The 22110-nt window shown below is 48.4% G+C and overlaps 1 protein-coding gene across 5 annotated transcripts; it reads right to left on the bottom strand.

Annotated features, from left to right (window-relative positions):
- Window positions 1-63: 63 nt before the first annotated feature.
- COPB1 (coat protein complex I subunit beta 1) lies at window positions 64-19837 on the bottom strand. 5 transcript variants are annotated; one of them, XM_078856967.1, is made up of 22 exons: window positions 19713-19837; window positions 17404-17539; window positions 16484-16713; window positions 15630-15799; window positions 14736-14850; window positions 14348-14440; window positions 13770-13907; window positions 12937-13056; window positions 12204-12311; window positions 11575-11721; window positions 11097-11242; window positions 10198-10294; window positions 9601-9761; window positions 8192-8312; window positions 7331-7558; window positions 6476-6655; window positions 5401-5545; window positions 4376-4495; window positions 3919-4064; window positions 3294-3383; window positions 1896-2063; window positions 64-425 (listed from the first exon to the last, which is right to left on the bottom strand). In XM_078856967.1, exons 2-22 carry the CDS (start codon window positions 17492-17494, stop codon window positions 366-368), a joined length of 2874 nt encoding a protein of 957 aa, XP_078713093.1. In that variant the 5' UTR covers window positions 17495-17539; window positions 19713-19837; the 3' UTR covers window positions 64-365. The 5 variants fall into 5 exon arrangements, with proteins under 5 accessions (XP_078713093.1, XP_078713097.1, XP_078713095.1 ...); XM_078856971.1 differs by having other exon boundaries at window positions 1896-2051; XM_078856969.1 differs by having other exon boundaries at window positions 17404-17521; window positions 19713-19830.
- Between the last annotated feature and the right edge of the window lie 2273 nt (window positions 19838-22110).

The following is a 22110-nucleotide window of genomic DNA, read 5'->3' as shown; positions in this document are numbered from 1 at the left end:
TTATAAAGGGCTGTTATAACATTGCCGATTTACCAACAAAAAACCACAAGAAACAAAATATAATCGTTCAACAGATAAGTGTATTTCATAAAGTTACTCAAAGGATCGTTTGCCCTAATAATGCAAACCTGGAAAACAGTCACTTGTACAAATTCAAAAGCCACCATCTATGGGCAGAACTTCCGAACGGCGTTTAAAATGTCTACACCGCATTGGGCCAAGAGCCACGGTAATCCCGTTTTTAGCCAACAGCAGCCAATTCACGTGGTGCTAAGTACTCTATTGGTGGTGGTGTTAGCAGTGAATTGGCAAAACTCCGGCAGAGCAGTGTCATCCACTCCCTTTCTTCGTGCCCGTGCCAACTCTCACACAGCAGCTTTCTTCTGGGACAGGTTAATCTTGTCTCCCAGGCTGAGTGCCATGCCCTGTGAGGTGGAGGGGAGGTGGGAGGAGACAGATCTGCAAATTAACAACAAATATCGGCAGTGTTCCTTCAGACACACCCAGGGAAGACTTCGCTGGTAAGGATTATCCACAGCTGGACGGCCACCGACAGAATAAAAAAACCCAGCAAAGTGAGAACAAAGATTGTCGTGTTGCGGACCGATTGTATATTAAAGCGTGATCAGCATGTGCATACGCGAGGCTGTGTTGTGTTCGTGTTGAGTGGACCAATGTGAAACCCTGACAGGCATGCATGCGTGTGAAGAAATTATTGCGTGACCTAATGATATATATAGAGCGCCTTCATTTGCGGTGCTTGACATAGTTTAAAAAACATAATAGAATTAGTTACATGTCAGCGGAGTGCACGGATTGCAGAATGATTGACGACGAGAGAGTACTAATGGATCATAAGGATAGGGGAGGGGCGGGAAAGTGGAGGGATGAGAGAAGAGGAAGAGAATGAGCAATGGAGAATAGGTAAGCTTTAAGAGGAACCGAAGGAGGTTCATCATCGCATTCCAAGGATAACAAATCGATCGTGACTTCTATAAATTATTCTAAACTCGACACAAAGTACACAATTTGTGAATCAATTATTTACTAAAATGCATGACTGCGTTGTAACAATTCATTGAGCACACTCTTTTCGGATCGTCACCTCTACACGGCTTCATCAGCTTTTACTACTCTGGGAGTGCCGAAAGAAAATATGAATTGTAAATATTAACACTCAATACATGAGATCATTTTACCGTGCCTCTATTATAGAAATTATTTATCCACTAAAGCCTTCCTGAGTCCGAATATTTTTTCAGGAGGATCTTGGGTTTATGGCCATCGACATTGAGAGGAAACTGGAAAATCTGGAGAAAACCCACCCACACTGCCATCTCCTGGCCACACGCCTTCACTACTTGCCAAGCCCCGGTGGTCAGCCATCCAAGCACGAACCAGGCTCAACCTCACATATCTTCTGACAAAAGGTTCTGAGTTTAAGCTGCAGTTGTGGTAGAAAAACACTGCGGTGGCGACATGTTAACCACCCCGCATGGTATACAGGAGGTCGTGGGTTCGATCCCAACCATGATGCCTGTATATTGAGTTTGCATGTTCTCCCTGTGGTCGTGGATTTTTCTCCTGGTCCTCCGTTTTTCCTTCCACATTTATAAACATGCGTTTACAGTATTTGGCTGCAACAAATTTCCATGTTATAAGCCACTTCGTTGAACTATCAACCTGTGGCCAGGTTGCTCCTGAAAAAGCGCTATATGGCTCAGTGGACCTTACCTGGTAAAATAAAAAGTTTAGTTTAGTGTGCACATAACCAGGTGCTTGTTCTCACAGTGGGGAGCGGTAGTGTCATGGTCAATGCAATTAGCCTAGCGATGGGCCTTGCATAGGAAAATAAAAATAGTTTAGTGGTGCTTGTGGTGGTTGGGACGCCGTACCTGGCTTTTGGCACGGATGCGGATGTGTCCGGTGACGGAGGCGTCGGGGCCCAGGTGCGTGGGCTTCTCAATGCTCACGTTGGCGAGCGCGTCCTCCCCGAAGATGGAGCGTGCGTACAGGTTCGCCGCCATGAAGCCACAGTTCCCAAGCAGTGCCTGCGGCGAAAACTGCTCACTGTAAACACGGCTTTACCACCACCTTAAACTCACAAACACAATCCCCTAACGCCACTCGGGTACGACAAGATCCAACTACGTTTGGCCACGCCGGGAAGTATCTAAGGGGGACGTGACCGAAGGTTCGGGGCTGTCGTGGGGTCCCGGATCTTGGCTGCCATCGCAGTCTTCGCCGTCATCTCTCTTCAACGTCAGGTCGCATGGCCGATCCTCTGCACGGCTCCCATCGTCGTCATCACTATATTAGTTAGCCAACTATATAGTTTAGACTACGACGACGATGGGGCTGTGTAGATGAGTCGGCTATGCGTAGCCGTGTATATATATGTCGCCCGGTGATTATGCCAGAAGTGTGAGAATAAATAGGAAGCCCTCTAAACGTTGTGTCTCGGAAGTCACTCACTACACATGTACACAACTTTGTCAACCCACTGCTGAATGAGGGACCTCTACCATGCCATGAGGGTTATCAGAAGATAATATACCACACTTGTCGAAAGCCAGAAGTACAGACGTCAGGTCATAGAAACACAGTAACATCATGGATATTTCTGCACTGCTCTCTATTACCAACCATGTAGCCAGAGACCTTAGAAAAGCATGCTTTGTTCATGGGTGGTCACCCAACCAAGCACTATCCAGGCTCAAACCTACTTAGTGTCTCGGATCTGACAAGATCAGGCACATTGCCAATGATTGGGTCATGGATGAAACTGGAGTGCCCTGAGAAACCTCACACACGAGAGATGTAAACTCCAGCATGGTAAAGCAGCACGCACTGCCCCATGGCTACAGCATGGGCAGCAGAGGGCAGTGCAACAATAACCATTGTTGTAATCTACTTCTATGCTTAAATTTGGAGCTTTTCGTGACTGCAGGAATTACTCTTTGGTTCTTTCGGTAAAGTGACTTTACCGAAAGAATCAAAGAGTACTTCTATGCTCCCACATTTACACTTCCCCCCTTCAGTCACCCACACAGACCGGTGTGGTGTAGCATGGTCAAATAACCTAGACCAAATGCATGGTGTGGGGAGGCCCCTCATGCAGCAGTGGATAGACAAAGGAGAGAAAGTGTTTTAAGCTTAAGCTGTAGTAGCAGCGGTGGTGGTTGTTTCCGGTGTTGGACATTGCACCGAGCGTTTGCCGTGGCTTCAGCAGCCCATGTACCAAGACGTGTACCGCCCGGTTTCGCGTGTTGCCCCTAAATTGGTGGACTGACCTTTTCTGGAGTGAGGCATTTCATGTTGGTGGACTTGAGGATATGCTTCAGGTATTCCATGAGGTCGAGGATGTTGGTGCTCACGGTGACCTGCACGTTCGCAGAACGTGGGCGAAGACAAACGTGACCGAGTCGGCCAGAGACGCAGGCTCGCGATCCATTGCCGGTTACCAAATTTAGTGCTCGGTCACTTTACTTGACAGTGACCATTTCATATTCAGTCCCACTTTTAAAAAGGGAGACGGGTGTAACGGTAATGAGGAATGCAACGATGCATTGATCCATCGATTAAAAATCTATTCTTAATGCTCACCTTACGTGTCAAAATGTTAAAATATGTATTATTGTGCGTATAAAAAATCTTTCAAAATCGATTAACGTATGACTTGCTCGATGCCTATTTATTGCCCGTTTAATCAAGTATGGCCAGGATGCTTCGGGTAACCATCAAACAAATTGCTCATTCACTGGCCGACACTATGGCCAGAGATGCTCTGCGTTGCTCTGCAACCAAGCGCAGGCTGGGGCTCTATGTATTTTAAACTTCTTTCGCAACGTACACAGCCAACCATGCTAATCGGAGGTGCGGCACGGCGAGGTTCTGGAGTGGCGGTGACTGTGGTACCTTATTCTCCCACTCGAACTCTGCCCACATCTGCCGGAATTCGGCATCAGAGCAAGTGGCGGGCTGGATGTAGTCCATGATGTCGATGTGAATGTCGTTGAGGACGACGCAGTTCCTGTCACTCGCCGCGCCCGTCACGTCGTACACTGGGCACGTTGTGGGGGTGAAGAGGGGGTGGGGGGGGGATTTGTTTAACCAATGACCCATCACTCATTAAATGCATCAACAAAGACACTTCCGGTCCATCGTTATGTCAAGATGACATCACCAAATTACTTCTAAAGTCACTTCAACAGGCTCTAGGTCAGCAGTGGAAATTCCATATTCCTTTGGCAGAAGCCAAAACCCCAAAAACGAGCACTGCAGACTTCTCTAAAAGTGGTATTCATTTTACCAGCCTCTAATGGGATGATGATGATGGGACGAATCGACTCCCGACTCGCATTCCTCGCCTTACCAATGTTGCCGAAGATGATGCCGTTCTCGGTGGAGGCCACCTTCACGTTGGCCTTAATGTTGGCAAAGTCGTAGGGAGCCAGCGTGAGCGGCGACGGCTTCTCCACCAGCTTCAGGTCCCCTGTGAGTGCCGCCAAACAACGATATTAACATAGAGGCAACGACGACGACCAGCGGACCGGGAACAGACCTGCTTACAAGTCAAGCGCAGTGGCTGCATCACTGGACTATCAATCCTACTTTAGATGAGTGTGTACAGCCCTGGGCCAATCCACTGATAATACAGTCACTGCTGGATGATTGGATGAGGTTCTCCCATGCCACAGTCCACCTTTTGGTAATGACCGATATATAGACATTATGAGAATCAGAATCTTTATTTATACTGGAGGAATCTAATGAGCTATGAAGCTCTTTTTCACAGATATCCAGTCGGCGTGGGTCAGAAAGTTACAACAATACGAACACACGATAGGAGTGCATAGTATAGGAAAGGTAAGTAAATCAATAAACAAATAAAACGAAACTTTTTCTTTTACCAGGTAAAGCCTATAGAGCTATTAGCTTATTTTTCAGAAGCAACCTGGCCATAAATGATAGCTGAACAAAGCGGCTTACCGTGTGGAAATGTATGGCAGCCAAATACTCTCAATAATTTAAAAGCACGTTTCTAAATGTTGAGGGAAAAACCAGAGGACCCAGAGAAAAAATCCACACAACCACGGGGAGAACATGCAAACTCCAAATATATAGGCGTCAGGGTCAGAATCGAACCTCTGACCTCCTGCATACCAGGCGACCATGCAAGCTCCAAATGATGCCACTGCATACTGCAAGTGTACCTGATGGTTTGGTAATCGCAGAAAGCGGTACCGAATAGGGTCACGAGGACTGGAATTGAGAATCATTGCTGCAGGGCGTACATTATGAACAAGATGTGGGCACCTACATGATTTTAAAAGGAAGATTTTATTTAAGTGAAAAATCTATCTGGCCACAGCAGTCAACGCTGGCGGCGGGACGCACCGAGGGTGGCGAGTTCCAGCGTGCAGTTCTGCAGGGTGTCGCTCGTCTGGTTCACCACCAGCACGTCCAGCACGATGTCGTACTGGTTGATGTGGATGTACGCCTCGGCATACACAGGATCCGAGAAGCCCGTCAGCTGTGTCACCTTGTACCGTCACCACCGCAGCAGCAGCAGGCGTCATCGGACGGCGCGACGGGAGAACAGGGGTGAGGGAGGTGGTGCGGGGGGAGAGGGGGGAGATGCACGCGAGCATGACGATGGGCACACAGCAATGGGGAAAGCGTAACTGACGCGGTCGTGCTGTACAGCTCTGTTGGGTTGTGTCGCGCGTTGTTCAGGCTGGTGTCCGACGCTTCAAAGCTCCCGGAACGTGGAGAGAAACGTCGAACATCAAGCTGATCAACACAGTCTACAACCCCTGGAAACACGCCGGAGAGCTTTTGAGGAGTGCCATTTTGTGGGCGTTGTGCGTGACGAGTGAGTGAATTGGAACCGCGAGGTGGCAATCGGGTGGGGTCCAATTGGGGCCGGAGTTTAAATGGCATGAAATAAAAATGTGAATCAGGGAGGGGTTTCGTAAGAAGAAAAGTCAAAAGTACATTCCTGCTCCAATGAACACGAGGCACTTCTCCACTCCCCTGGCCCCGAGTGGAAAGTCCATTTTATATGCTCGGCAAATAACCGCATGTTAAACAACCCAAATGCTTCAATTTGGCTTGATTTGGAAAAGTATAAGAAGTTATAATATTCCATGTTAAGTTGAAAATTTTAATCTAACAATTTTTGTGTGTGCATTCATTGGTGACTGGGCCAAGACCATCAACTCGCTACACTTGAGAGCCTGGTTTAATCACGAGCAGCCGAAATCCAGATGCATTTCCAGGACGTTAACAGTGTACCGGCTCTGTGTCCGTGACCCCGCGTCTCTATGGCAGCATGAGCTCCCAGAACTCCCGCCACCTTCGATCCCCACCGGCACAACCGCTTTCCTGCCTGAAGCAAACTTCACCTCCGCCCTACACGTGTACGGTGCCCCCCCCCCCCCGCCCTCCCCCCTACACCCGAGCCGCTGACCTTGCTGAGCTTGGAGGAGAGGGGGTCGGCAGCCTCCTTCTTCTGCGAGTGGCCCGTGGCAGCCAGCAGGCTCAGTTGGAACTGGTCCTCCTTAGAGGAGTTCTCGCTCTTGGCCATGAGCTGCATGAATGTGATCGGGTCGTCGGCCTGCACGCTCACCGTGCGTTTCTCACTCTCCTTCTGTATGAACAAAGAGACACACGCACACAGCGTGAGATACGTGTGCACTCATACCAACAGACAAACCCACAGAGATGTGAATGCACATATAGAAACAGACACGCAGAGGAAAGAAAAGATGCACATACAGTGTGTGTGTAAGACGTATACACTCACACAAGCAGACAAAATAACACAGATATAAACACATACACAGGGACGAGACATTCACAAAGGGAGAGACACACAAAGCAAAGCATACACACAAGGAAAGACAACTTTAAAAGCAGAGGCAAATACATCGACAAAGACACAAGGAGATAGACACACCTGTAGAATGTGCAACTAGTGTGCAAACAACACTGACACACAGCGGCTTTTGTCTAACCATCGCAAAAAGATGGTCACTGCATCCTGTGCTTTCAAATGAGCTTCTATGGCCATCTGGAACACTCTTTCTTCTTATATTAGGAAGCCAGTGGAGCTATACACTTTCAGCTCTAAATTACGCAATTTATTTAGAACTGCTTTTGGTATTCAGTTTGTTCTCCTTCTCCCGCACCTCTAATGAGCAGTGTGGCGACAAACGGTGCGAAAGAAGTTCAACTTACCTACGTACACACGCGCACTCACAAACATCACATGCGACAGATACCGCGCGTTCGAGCAGGAGACTGCCACTGCCTGGCTTGGCACCTTGAGCGATCGCTTCTCCTCCTCCAGCTTGGCAGAGAGCATGTTGGAGAGCGAGCGACGGCACTCCTTGTTGAAGATGTCGGAGAGCAGCGGCGAGAGCTCGGACAGCACACGCAGGCACAGTGCAATGCGGTCCACGTCGTCCTCGGTGATCGGCTTCTTCGGCAGCGACGAGCGGCCCAGGTGCAGCACGCTTGACATGAGCAGCATCGCCTCTGCCACAAATGACTGAGGAGCAGCAACAAAAACACAACACACACGCAGCACAGGGTGAGACGTACGCAAAGGACCAGACGCACGCACACGCACACAATTTCAGACACACACACACACAGGGTGAGACACATATGCACACACACACAGGGCAAGACACCTGCACCGGGTGAGACACACAGAGCGAGGCGTGAGACACACACACTCACCCTTCCAGACACACAGTGCGGCATGCACACACAAACAGCGTGAGACACGCTCGCACAAGGAAAAACATAATTACGTATAAATGTAATGTATAGACACACGTAGAAAAACTAGCACACATGCACACAAGGAGTACACACGTGTAGGTTGGCACTGCACACTTGGAAACCCAGATAGGCTGCAGTGCCAGCTCAGTGCTCGAATGAAGCAACAGACCCTTGATCGAACCAACCCTCTGAAGCAATGAGCAGTGCACCACCCCGTGTCAGGTACAGAATCAGCCCCCTGAACCACCCGGTCACCCTCTGCTGTGTACCACTTTGAGCAACACAAGAACGTGCGAGTTTGTGGCTCGGAGCACACACGGGAAACGTGACGAAGGCCAGGGAGTGGTGAATTCAGGCAAGTGGGGGGGGGGGGTGTGGAGGTGGAAGCTCTCACATTCTGCTTGCGCTTGTCGTCCACCAGCGCGATGTAGCGCAGGGCCAGCTTGGTGAGGGTAGTGGCCATGGCTGCGCCCACGTAGAAATCTCCTTCCAAGAGGAACCCACGCAGGGGTGGCCTGAGGCACGGCACAGCAGAGCCACGGGGAAAAATATACACGCATAAATGTCGAAGATACAGACACACACACACTGCATATACAATTACATAAGTGCACACAAGAACACATGCAAAATTATGCAGCAGCTCGCATAGATACACAGATATACATACTATATATATATCACCGAGCACAACACAAGAAATAGTTCATATACAGATGCACACTCGTGGCACAGAACATACCACACAGGATGTGACAGCACAACACGCCACACGTACAACAAAACACGCAAAATCTATCACGCTCACCACAGTGCAACACACAACAGACTGCCCTACACCACAACACGTACAACACATTACACAACACAGCAGACACAAGACATAACAGCATGCACAGATCATAACAGCGATAAGGTCTGTGGTTTCAGCCCTCATGAGGTGTCAGGTTTCTATCCTGCATGATTTGTCTCAGCAGTCACCTCTGCTGACCTTTCCTTTCCTCTGTGTTTATCCTCAAAAGGCAAAAGCGGTTTCCATTTCTACTCTGGCCTCCACTTTCAAGCCACGGCTCAAATTAACAGCTTCCATTACTCATGGAATTAAAGGAATGCAGCTGTGCTTGGCAACAACCCATTGCAGCAGAGCGCCACTCATTCTGCAAGCATGCTCAGTTAAACCCAAATTTAGTCAAGGCCCATTTAATGGGAGCGCCGATTTGGCAGTGGGTCGCCTGGCCCTGGCAAGCATTGCGCCACATTTTTGCAGAGGCGCCGGCTAGCCGGCCCGGTTCATTTGACAAAGAGCTCAGTGACGTGCCGAGCGATTACGTGGTGAAACACAAGAAACATAAAGCAACCAGCAAATTCAAAGGCTGCTTCTGCAACAGGGAAGATGGGCAAGCAATTTGGAGTGGAGTACACTACCCTACAAAACAAACAATCCCTAATTCCAGGCCTAACCAACTAGCTACCCAGTCACTAATGTAGCCCTTTCACTGACCCTGACCAATTAGCAACCTAAACGTTAGTACAGCCGCTCCCACTGATCCTAGCACTACCACTAACCAACCAGCCAACAGTCACTGAGCTCTTTGTCAAATGAACCGGGCTATGCCTAACTATAACCATCACCTCGCTGCATGGGTGGCGAAAACCCGAATTCAAACCCAGGGTCACAGCAGTGTCGGCTCAGTGCTGTGACCCCTGAGCCACCCGTGAGTTCTCCTGCACCACGAGCTAACAGCAGAGCGTCGCCAGCGACAGCCTCCATAACCCGAGAGAGAGCAGTGAAGTTAACGCCACCTCTCCTCCTCCTTCTTGGAAGGACGAGCCGTGCTGAGAGCGCTCTGCGTGGCATAGGTGCCCATCTCGGTGACGAGCTTCTGCGCGGGCACCATCGACACCTCTTCATCAATCTTGTTTTCACCCGCGGCCTTCTTGATCTCCGTCTCCACAATGGGGATCTGCCACGAGTAAGAGACGAGGGGGGGGGCGACACCGAGATGAACGTTGAAGCGGGGAGGAACTGGAGGGTGCCATTGTACGCTGCGTGAATGTCTCACGGTCAGTGCCGCCGCAAACCCTGGTCCTCTCCAGTCGCTCTGCCGGTAGTGGGTTTTGGAGAAGGGTGGTTTTAAACGAGAGCTTTAGCCGTCATCCTAGCGGCATTGTGGGGGAAAAATGTAAGAGTAAGATGGTAATGCACCAGTATCTTCTCTGGATTCTCCATCTCCTCATCGTCCGGTGGGTGACAGGGCATGCATGCGAGTCGGTAGAGGTAGTGTCCGGGGTAGAGCTGTGTTCGGGTGCATTAGATCATGGGCGTGTGCCCACCACGCACTGCGATTGCGAGTGTCACGGTGCCAAGGCCTTCTTGAGGTTGCCAGTGGGGCGACTCACCTCTCCGATGGAGCGGCGCACCTCCGTCATGACACTCTGGATGTCTTCCTTGGAGTTGCAGTACTCGCCTAGGATCCACAGCGCCCCGCGCTGGATCCTGCACACAACAGCACCCCACACACAACAATTGACCTTCTCAGCCCTACCATTCAATCACAAAGTCTCATGAGCGTGGTCACAATTTGATTCAAGAGTTGCGTCGCGTTTGGTCTCATTCGTATCATCCGTCTCATTCTCAGTATTGTTTGTTTTATGACGCCATAGTTTAGAATCACATATAATTGGCACAAGTACATGTAGATTAATATTTTAACACATGTAGATTAATAAGCACATGTCCAATTGTTATTACTAGGTTAACAATTCACTTTCTTAAGTCCTGGATATTTTTGCTGAATAATGGTTTCAGAAAGTGAATAAGCCAAGCTAAAATTAGCTCTAAGTAATGGATTCCATCTAGATTTCGATTTAAAGCTTTCGTGACTGCAGGGATTCATCTTCTTGGTTCTTTCGGTAAAGTCACGTAGAAGGGAAGTAATAAAATAATAAAAATAAATGTGAGAATTGTTTTATTATGTTTTATTTTTATTATTTTATTACTTCCCTTCTACGTGACTTTACCGAAAGAACCAAGAAGATGATTCCATCTAGGTTTAGTTATGAGGAAGCTACTGGAAAAATTAAGTAATAATAAAAGTACAGAATGTCAGTATTTGCTGTTAAAAACACAATTTCATTTTGGAAAATGAGAAGTTACTCAACTCACTCGGCTTTTTGAAGGAGACCCAGCACACGTGTGTGCACGGCATTAAGCGGATATGTGCAGAGTATAAATCTGTCCAACGCGGGAGTGCGGTGCCTCTCCTGCCGTTCTTCCTGCCCTCGTCCCAGCCACTCACTTGACAGCCTTGATGGAGTGGAAGACCTCGAGCATCTTTTCGATGATGAGCGGCCGCAGGCTCTCGAAGAGCTGCACGGCCTCCCGCACGAACACCAGCACGTCGCCCGCCGCCAGCTCGTTAGTGTCGCTCAGGAACTCCATCAGCTGGCACGGGGAAGGTGGAGACGGGTCACCGTGGGGAAAAATAAAGTGGAAAGACATTTGAATGAAAACTATCAATTTCTATCTTTAAACAATTGCATTCTCCGAAAACTCGATTTATACAAAAACTTAAAAAGCAAATTCAACTCAAATGAACAATTGCTACCGATCTTAACCGATAAGGCTGTAATGTTTCACTCCTTCCATGACAACCTTTTTTCTTTCCCAACGCTCGCCCAACACCCGTGTTAGCCGAGTGACTACAAGACAAGCGGGGTCAAACGAGAGGTCATAGGGGCTACAGCAGAGTGGGGTCACAAGAAAGGCAGCCGCACCACGGGGATAATGCTGGCGGCCACGTCCGGGAAGCGCACGCTGCACGAGTGTAGTGTCCGCACGAGGAGCTGGCGGAACTTGTCCGTGTCCTCGTGCTCCGTCACGTTGTTGGTCTTGATCACCTCCTTCTTCAGCACGATCACCAGCTGCGTCGGCATGTGTCCCGGGTGGTGGCGGGGGGGGGCAAGGAGGACACGAGAGGATCAAAGGTGGTGGCTGTGAGCAGTAGCTTTGTTTCCATTTCGGTGTCCACACCGATGCCTGTCCATGTTCCCAAAGTTGGGATGCCCTATGCTGCAAAGGATATGCAGCGTGTTCTTGAATCCAGGGAGATGCCCCTCAAAAACAATGTTTGAACACTGGCTTGGGGCTTACAGCTGCAATCAATATCTCCAGACCTCCATAGCAGTTTAAATGCCCATTTGACTTCCCAAATCCCGGCTCCCAGATACAGGACTGTGAGTGTATGCAATTTAATTTCCCCTCCATGTGCCAGTCTTCCTAGGTTAACATGGAAAGGTTCTCAGCATGCACCACGTGCATCGCGATGGAGCTATTCATGGGCCTCCAGCGTGGCTGACATCACTGGTGGACGCTACTGCGGCACCGCTACCAAGGGAGCGCTCACCTCCTCGACGTTGCGCGAGGACACCAGGTCCAGCGCGAGCTGCAGAGTCTTCCTGCGCACCTCCAGGTCGGGAGTTCCCAGCACACGCAGGATGTCCATCACCAGGTCCTGCGTCGGGTCAAAGGGCACCCACCGATTAACCTTTACCTAGTCAATTATTACGTTGGTTTTTTTCTGTTTACAGTTTTTCTCCAAATGATATGCCAATCGTGTTGCTAAGAGCAGCAGATTGTCATGCACTCGTCTCAAACAGTGTTAAACCAGATGACGCCAAAAGGCGCCAAAAGGCGTCCTCTGGTCTAACACCGTTTGAGAAGAGGCTCAAAGAAAGCTGTCTCTGGTGTGGACCAATCAGTTTCAAAGACAATGCATATATTATCAGAGTATTTTTTTTTTTCATTTTGACCACAAGTATTGTGGTTAATGCAGACACGATTCCTTGTAAAAAGTTTCAGTTTGGTGTATTAACAACTTAACACCTATTTTGTTGCCAGATAAAAGGGAAAACCCTATTCTCACTCCAAAAATCTTCTATAAACTATTGATTCTCACAGAAAGTATCGAAAGTTTTACTGCCAAGTGACATAAAATAGGCTTCAAACGCCCTCGTTCTGCAAAGTGTATACTAGATGTTGGCTATACCGAGTGCCCTACAATGCATTTCGCTCCCCTACCCTCTACTGCCCTTCCCTTTCCCTCTGCTGCCCTTTCCCTCCCGTTCCCAGTTGTGCACCTGAAGCACTCGCTCGTGGCTCGGGTGGTCCTTCAGCTCGATGAGGCGATCGAGCACAATGAGCTTCACGTTGTTGTCACTCTCCTTGATGATGAGGTCAATGTAGCACTGGGCCGCCGCCTGCACACACACACACACAGACCATCCCTCATAGCATTAACAGACTGTTTGGGCAAGTGCCATTAGCAAGCACATATGAAGGCCGGCATGGCACACAAGGGGGTAGGTGGCCAACACCATGCCTGCCCACCTTTGTCTCCCTAGCGGCAATGTTACACACCACACCAGGTAATAATTTGAGGCTGAGTCGACCTAGGTGAGGCCCAGGGCAGCTTCAAATAATCATCACCGGTGGTGGCTGTGAGCGGGAATGGAACCCGGGTCGCCGGGTTTGTAGTGCAGCGCGCTATCCGCTACAGTAGGACAAACGTTTAGGCACGATGCGAGAACTTTGTTTGTGGTCAATTACTCTGAGCCCTTTAAAAAAGGTGGTCTCCCCCCACACTCTCTAAACTATGTTTGGGTTATCCGGTTAATCAAGTAACTCAAGCCAACACTTTGTAGTGTAATCCATTAGCTAATCGGATAGCCGAGCTCTACAAAGACAACTATTACTGAACATTTTTAAGAAGGATATTTGGATAATTACATTTTCTCAATCTATTACACAGACTTTGCTATCATTCATATCTGGAACGATATGGGTAACATTCCAAAAATATGTGTTGGTGCCATTTGCCAACCCAGGTGGTACCGACCAACGGGCTTGGCTCATGGGGGCCGCTTGACAACTGGTTTGCCGTGTTCCCGGCGAGAGGGGCCCGGCCCCGTACCTTGACGGCGGTGGGGGCGCTGGAGAGCGTGACGAGTGTCCCCGCCGCCTCGTACCGCACCGCGGGGCTCGACGACTGCAGCAGGTTGTAGATGCAGCGTATGAAGCGGGCGCGCTCTGTGGGGTTGGCGTGGCACACCTACGATGGGCAGCGGCCATCGGGGGGGGGGGAAAGGCGAGCAAGGTGAGCGAGCATCATCAAGCGGCCAGAGTGCAAACGAGATTGAGGCTTTTCTGCGGCACTTGTTCCTCAAGGCCATGATGCACAAGGACAATTGTTGCCGGAAATTGTCACGTGCAACACATTCACTTACTATGAACAATGGCATCATGTGGCAGAATTATGTATGGCCAGTGAAAACACATTGTTGAAAAGTGGCTTTGATAATTTAATCAATAATTGGTCTTAGGAATGTACAGTTGAGATTACAATCAAAGTGAACAGATTTGTCCATTTTGGAAACCATTTTGTTTTATTCAATAGAACATGGTATCACCACCACTGCTGGTGACAATTGCATGCAACAATAGCCCTAAAAGTGCCTGAATGCATCACAGCTTGGCGTGGCGGAGACTTACCTTGTAGATGAGCTCAACAATGACGAGTTGCAGGATGTCGCCAAACGTCTGCACTTGGTCGATGCAGGTGCTCAGATAGTCCAGGGCACGATCCTATAGTGGTGCAATAAACAGGCCCCGGTTAACGTGAAGAAAGTTAATGTAAAATTTAAAGACACACGGTGGGTGCGAGATATGCGCTGCAGTGCTTTATACAGCTGCTTTGAAAAATAGCGCTGCAGACGATCAGTAGCCATTAATTATCCCTCCCGCCAAACTCGACCCGTCCCCCTATTCCCCTATACGTGGGGGTATGTCACACGCAACCCCCCTGGGCTCCAAAACCAACAGCGATCGACGGTAGCGTTTCTTTCAGAGCAGTGCTTTGTTTATCTCCGTGGTGCCATGCCTGGTCGGCGTGGATGAGCATCATGAAGGCGTTACGCTTGCAGCTCGCATCCTTCTCGTTCACCAGGAAGTCGTGGATCAGCTCCGGGGCGTCCGGGATCAGGTGCTCGAAGTTTCTGATTTTGAAAAATGCATGAAAATATTTGACGCGTAATTACAAGGACTGTTTTTGTTGTTGTTTGTACTCGGAAAAGAGCGAATATTTAAATAAATTCACCCCACCCCTCTGTCTCCTATGAAAAGGTAAAATCCCACAAAATAAGGCCACTTGCTCAATTGACCTTGATGCACATAGCCCTTGTTAGGAGTCCTGAGATGCAGTCGCATTAGACACTGTAAAGACCAAAACTGTAATGTAATACATCGTAAACAGAGCATCAGGTCATCATTGAACTAAGGGTATATATATATCACAATGCCTCTCATCAAGACAAATAAAATGTGGGTGGCCAAAGTAGGTGCAGAGGGGCTTTGATTAGGGAATAGGGTTGGAGATAGTATGAGGGGCAGCATGGCTATTGTGTTTTGTTTGGGCTAGTGCTAGTACTAGTGTACGGAATGGCTAGTATGGTTAGGCTTTGGGGTAGGAACACATCTAGAGCAGATTGGCAGTAGTTAAAGCTTGTGTCTGGTTGGGTCGTGTATCAGAATTAAGGGTGCAACTGGTTGAATAATGTGGATAGGGGTATGGGTAGGAGAAGGGCCTGGTTGACCAATCTGAGTAATGCTAGCATTAGGGTCTGGTTTGCAAGTGTAACTAAGGACAAGTCTTAGAGTCTGGTTTGATGGTGTGCTTCACCTCTAAGGTTTTGCCCCGCACCTTGAACACCAACTAAATCCCTTATTCTGCTGTTTGGTTGTTGTTGCACTCGTGCTGCAGAGGGTGCAGCCTCACCGGTAAATGGTGTAGATGGCGAGCACGGCGTTGCGCCGCACGTAGTTGTGCCGGTGCTCCAGGCACGTGCGGATCGCCGGCATGAGCGGCTCCAGCAGCTCCGCCTCCTTCAGCTTGCACAGGAAACGCAGAGTGGAGCCACGGATGAACTCGTTGGGATGCTGCAGGTCCTGAGGGTGCAGGGAGCGAGGAGGGCGCAGCAGACGTCAGCACGAGTCCTTTAACGATTCGCCCGTCCCGGCCCAGAGATTTGATTCGACGCAGCGTGGAAATTTATGGATGGGATTCGATCAAAAATGTATTTGTTTCGTGTTGTTTGCACTGTCTTATTTGTATTGTTTCTCATTTTATTCTGTCTCGCTTTAACAGTTGTGTTAATTATATTTGCCTCAATAACATGAAAATATGAATAAATCGGAAAAAATGCATTCTTATATGTTGCATTCAATGGATGTAATATCAGTGTTGAAACCCATGTTAATAAATGCATCCATACAACCATGTATGTCGAGTCAGCACCTACACCTGTGCGCCTCTTGCCCCAATGGACAGCAAAGAACAGCTCACCACTGTCAATATTAACAACACTGCTTCAGAAAAAAAAATGTAAGAATTCAAGCAATGGACACGATTCCTTCCCAGAGATCCAAATATAAAGACATCTCACCCATGTCTACATCCAAAAGTCAAGATGAGCATATGAGTATGTGGGTGGGTGAGTAATAGACCATGCGCAGATGGCTAAACAGGTGAGTTGATGGACGAACTAGCAGGTGGGGTGGGCATGAATTTCAGTGATCTAGTGAATAGGTGATTAAGCAGTTACGTACGCATGCACAAACACATGCACGTACCTTCCTGTAGGCATCGCACACAAGGATCATCTCTTGCAGCAGCTTGCCATCGGGCGTCGTCTTGGGCACAATCTCCCAGAAGACAAGCAGCAGCTTCTTCAGTGTGTGGTCTTGCAGAGGCAGCACGAAGCGGATGATTGTCATGAGTAGCCCCGGCAACTTATCGCCACTCAGGATCATCACAATCACCTTCTTCAGCGCCTCTGTCTTGGCACGGATATCACCCTTCTCTGTAAGTCAAAGGAGTAAGGGGGAAAAAAATGTATTCCTTTTCGAACAAGAAAACTGCATCTGTTGTTACAAACCATTCACAATTTATAGATATTACATGGATTTCTAATAACCTTTTAACTTTCTTGCCAACAGGTGGTTGAATAATATGAAAGAGATGGCTCAAGACAGTAAAGACCATTTAAAGTTAATAAGCATAGTGAGGCTCATGGGAGACATGCCCAGGCTTAAAAATATAATTTAGTTTTCTCTATAATTTTTGCATTATTTTAGTGGGTTATTTTAGTGGGTTATCTATAAATCGATTACCCTGTATATTAAGTATATTTAAAAATATAAATGATAAACCATAAAGTAATGTGTCCCTTTGTATTTTCAAATTACAAGTTAAGCAAATTAAATATTGGCTTTTATGTGCAGTCATTAGTGACTGCTCAGACCATCAACTCACTACATTTGAGAACCTGGTTTTAACAACGGGGCGGCCGATACCTGGATTTGAACCCAGTACACATCAGCCGGTGCAAGCTCGGTGTCTGACACGGCCATTATGAAACCTACCCTCTACACCAGAACCACCGGGCAAACATACACAGGTCATTTTTGGGACTAAGATCTCAGCCGGTGCCAACTCGGTGTCTGACACGGCCATTATGAAACCTGCCCTCCTTTCTCCCCAGCCATCTTACCCAAGTCATTCTTGAGGCTGATCTCAGTGGGAGGCTCTGAGTCGCTGGGGATGTTGATGAGCGTGTAGCACACATTCTCGGCGGCCGTCATGTCTCGTGACGAGCCTGCAGCGCACGTCTGCGTGCCAGACACAACCTGAAGTTGGATGGGACACAAAATTCCTTATTACTGTGACAAAAACCCATTGACTTGATACACACTGGAAACTTCAATTGCAATTCGATAGATGGGTGGGAATTACAAATACATTTTAGATTAATAAAGTATGCAAATGTGACCTAAAGTCTCAAGATGCTGTATAAACAGGGCACACATGCCAAAATATTACATGGTTATTTACTGCTTATAGTTATCATTCACACAGAAAGAGTATTTATGGGTAAAATTCTACATGTCAGAAGGAAATTAGAGTGCATATGAAAAGATGTCATAGACAGAGTCATCGGTAAACGTACAAAGTCTTGATCATAAAATTGAAAAGTGGGAGTCTCAGGTTGTACAGTTAACAATGGGAAAGGTATTCAAAACAGTGGTCGAAGCAACAAAGTATGAGCAACTCCTCATGAAGTAAAGATTGACAGTGCAAATTAAAGTTAGCGAGCTTCTTTGCCGAAGTAGAACAGCCCTTCAGAAGCCAGAAGTCTCAGTGCACCTCCTCGTTCAAACATGCATGTGGTAGCGCACATCTCTGGCTGGTGGCTTTGAGTGGTGGAAATTCCATAATCCTCTGGCAAGATCCGTCTGTCCACAGTCCTACAACTGTGTGGTGATGTTCCTCGAAGTGGTACTCATTTTATCGACGTGAAAAGTCAGCCCCACACTGAATTATCAGCCCATTACAAGGACTCTGGGTAGTGGGTAGCAGGGCATGGCTCACTCATTAAGCCTAATATTTATGAAGACCAACCTATCACTCTTGGATATTCTGGACAGTTCTGTAAATGGGTATTGCGAGAACTGATGTAATAATGAGCTTTTACTGGCAGTCTTTAGCAGGGCATTGAATTGTTGACGAGACCTTCGGAAGGCGACATTTGCTTATTCTGGACTGTATATGCCAAAGTGTAGTATGGCCCTCAGCGGCTAGTCATAGCGATGTTCCTTGTTAATAATCGTTCAACGAAGAACGAGTTCAATAAGTGCAACACAGCAAGCTATAACTTGTATAAATATGGCCACTGCCAAACAGAATAAAGGAATGCATAGAAGCAATAAGAGACGCATTATATAAGGTTTCATTTGGAGGAAAAGGGGAGCGCTTGCAAAAGAAACGCAAAAAAAACGATAAATGTTAAACTCTTTCCGATGCGGTGGCATTTTAGCGAGCATGTGCCCGGCACGGCGTCGCCACGAGAACGAAAATGAGCGAGACTGGTGGTGGAATTGAAGCTAAAGGAGGGGAAACGAGCCCGACAATACTAGCCCCACACGGCGAAGGAATTCCACGGATTGAGAGGATTGTGGCATCGCAAGACTCCGAAAGATGGCAAAGGCGTGAGAAGGGACGATACGTCGCGACGATGGTGATGTAAAATGTGGTGGTGATGAAGACGATCACGGACGACTGCTGACACAAAGGTGATCACAAAACGACGATGGCGATACAGCTGTGGAGGTAATGACGTCCCGTTGTTAAAAGATTGTATGAAGACGGTGAAAAAGCTGACGATAATGGCTTTTTAACTTATTTCGCACCACCAACCGCGCTCACCGGAGGTGCGGCGGCGGGCGGGGCGGACAAGGCCACAACTTAAAACACAAAAATCTATTTATATAAAAATTAAGCTGCGACGACGTTTTAGTAGATGAAGACGACGATGAAGATGATGATGGGAACGACGACGACGAAGTGAAGGCGCACAGCGCCTCCGTGTGGAAATCTCGTGAAACCCGCTTCGCACACGACTGGCGAGCGGCGTCTTCCACGTTACACCTCCAGCCCCACCTCCATCGCGCCACGAACACCACCAACACCACCACGAACGTGACCCACACGATACACACGTTGGGTGCCTTCGCCGGGTGACAATCCCACCGCAGTGCGTGTGCCCGCTTTAAAGGCTCACGACGACGACGAAGATGATGATGAGAGTTGAGCGACGATAAGAAACGTCGTATCCGAGGGCCTAGCACCACCACCGCCACCTCGACTAGCCGCCCTCCCCCCCTCCTCTCGCTCGCTCCCTCCCCGCCAACGCGGAACGGACCCCGCGCCTCCGATCGCCGCACAAAAACGTCGGCGGCCACCGCGAAACGACAACGTCTCGGGCCACGTCTCTCCCGTGGGATGAGACGCGGCCACCCCCACCTGTTCGCGGCGCTTTCACCTCTCGCCCGAGTGGATTTCGGTGCTGCCCGAAGCGCCGCCAGCCGCTGCCGCCGCTTCCCGTGACGTGGAGGGTGCCCGACGGCTCGATTAGATTCCGCACTGCGCTTAGGCGCGGCGCGGCGTCTACGTGGGGCGCGGGGGTGGGGGGTGGGGGCGTGCACGCGCCGCGCCTATCCGCGCTAAGGAATTTGAAGGCGCGATCAGCTGACCTCCCTCCCCCCGATCCCCATTCGATTGATTCAGTGGCCACGCCCCTCGCTTGTCCTCATTTACATAACCACGCCCCCTTGTATTTACATAACCCCGCCTTCATGTATTAATCCCGCCCCCTTGTATTTACATAACCCCGCCTTCAGGTTTTAACCCCGTCCCCTAGTATTTACATAACCCCGCCTTGAGGTGTTAACCCCGCCCCTTGTATTTACATAACTCCGCCTTCAGGTCTTAACCCCGCCCCTTGTATTTCGTTAACCCCGCCCCTGGTATTTACATAACCCCGCCTCCTTACATGAAGCTGCTCAAATTTCGATTTAAAGCTTTCGTGACTGCAGGGATTCATCTTCTTGGTTCTTTCGGTAAAGTCACGTAGAAGGAAAGTAATAAAATAATAAAAATAAAACATAAAATAATTATCAGGTGTCTCCCCGACAGACCTGGTCTTCACCTGAGGACGGCTGCTTGCGTTGTGGCCGAAACGTCGTGAGAATTATTTTATTATGTTTTATTTTTACTATTTTATTACTTCCCTTCTACGTGACTTTACCGAAAGAACCAAGAAGATGAAGCTGCTCGTTTATTTGCAAAGCCTCCGCCTCTAAACTGCATCTTCCCCGTCGTTAATTTACAAACACAACCAATACCCGCCATTCGCCACTGAGTGACGGTGATTGTCAGGTCAGGTGCACATTGATGCCACGTGGTGCTGTTGGAAGGCTCGCTGACAGGGGAGGTCACGGGACAAAACGCAGGTTGCCCCAAGGGTCGACTGACTTGAGATGACTGGCAGGCGTGCAACCAGCTGTTGCCCCTCCCCCCCTTACTCTGCCAACTTACTGCGATTTAGCCGCCGGGCGCCTCCGCTCGTCCCCCCCCGTTGTTGTCGGAGGGCGACTGCCTCCAACTGACCACAGTAGTAGCAGCGTTCTAGATTTGAAGCTTTCGTGACTGCAAGCATTCAAATTCTTAGGTTTTTTTCGGTAAAGTCACGTAGGTAAAAAAATTAAATTAATAAAAGTAAAATAATAATAAAATATTAATTTTAATTTTTTACCTACGTGTCTTTACCGAAAAAACCTAAGAATATAGTAGCAGCGTTCTTCACGAGCCTCCGATTCATTTACATAGCCCCCGCCCCTAAACTTAATCTCCGCCTTCGCTAATTTATATAACCCCGCCCTCTTATGTTAATTACCCCCCTCCCGCTATAATGTACATACTCACCGCCCTCTTCCTTCCATGGCTTCTCCCTCTCACTTCGCTGCCCCCGCCCCTCCTCCTCTCCCCTATTTCTATTGGGTGATTGTGCTGCGTTGGCAGTGGTTGCCACTGGCACGCAATTAAGCTGAAGGACTATCGTGCTATGGATAAGGGGGGGCCATCGCCCGAAACTTCGCCGGTTATGTTTTTTTTTCGTTTAAAGTAGTTTTATTGACGAACGTGTTGAGTTTCATAATACAGTTCACCATTTTTTTGCGATACTGAATTCGCAGTCGTGCAAAAGCGCGGAGCAAAAATTCATGACATCCGTTCCTCTTCCGATGCCAATTTAAAATGCATTCATCAGGAAATGTAATTCTTATCAGGCCCTATGGTGTAAAGTTTCCAAGTTTTTCACAATGGCCAAAGTACTATGAACAAGGGTAATTGCCAGAAACGTCGCTTATTATACACTTCTCCCTTTAAGGCGGTGTTACTGACGAATATATTCAGTTGTATGTTAAAGTGAGTGGTCAAAAGTCTTTAAAAACCACCTATCGAACGAAAAACGAATGATACGGCCGAAAACAGGTCAACGCGACGATGACGTCACCACCGCCACGTCTCACCCAGCCGCGATGACATCACCCTCAACAACCCGTGTCAGCTCCATTAATGACGTCACCACCGCCACGTCTTACCCAGCCGCGATGACATCATCCCCAACCCATGTCAGCTCCATTAATGACGTCACCGCACAGCATTTCCACGTGATAAACCACTTCCTTGACCTTTCATACTTTGTAGCCAGGTAACTTCTGAAAAAGGAAGCTAATAGCTCAGTGGACCTTTACCTGGTAAGGTAAAAAATAGTTGGGTTTAATGGTTTTATATATGTCAAGTGATTTGTTTACTTTTCCTGCACTTTGCACTCCTATCAATTATTTTGTACTGTTGTAAC

The sequence above is a fragment of the Lampetra fluviatilis genome, chromosome 5 (genome assembly GCF_964198595.1).
Source record: "Lampetra fluviatilis chromosome 5, kcLamFluv1.1, whole genome shotgun sequence".
Taxonomy (NCBI): domain Eukaryota; kingdom Metazoa; phylum Chordata; class Hyperoartia; order Petromyzontiformes; family Petromyzontidae; genus Lampetra; species Lampetra fluviatilis.
This window is presented reverse-complemented; position numbering and strand designations above follow the sequence as displayed.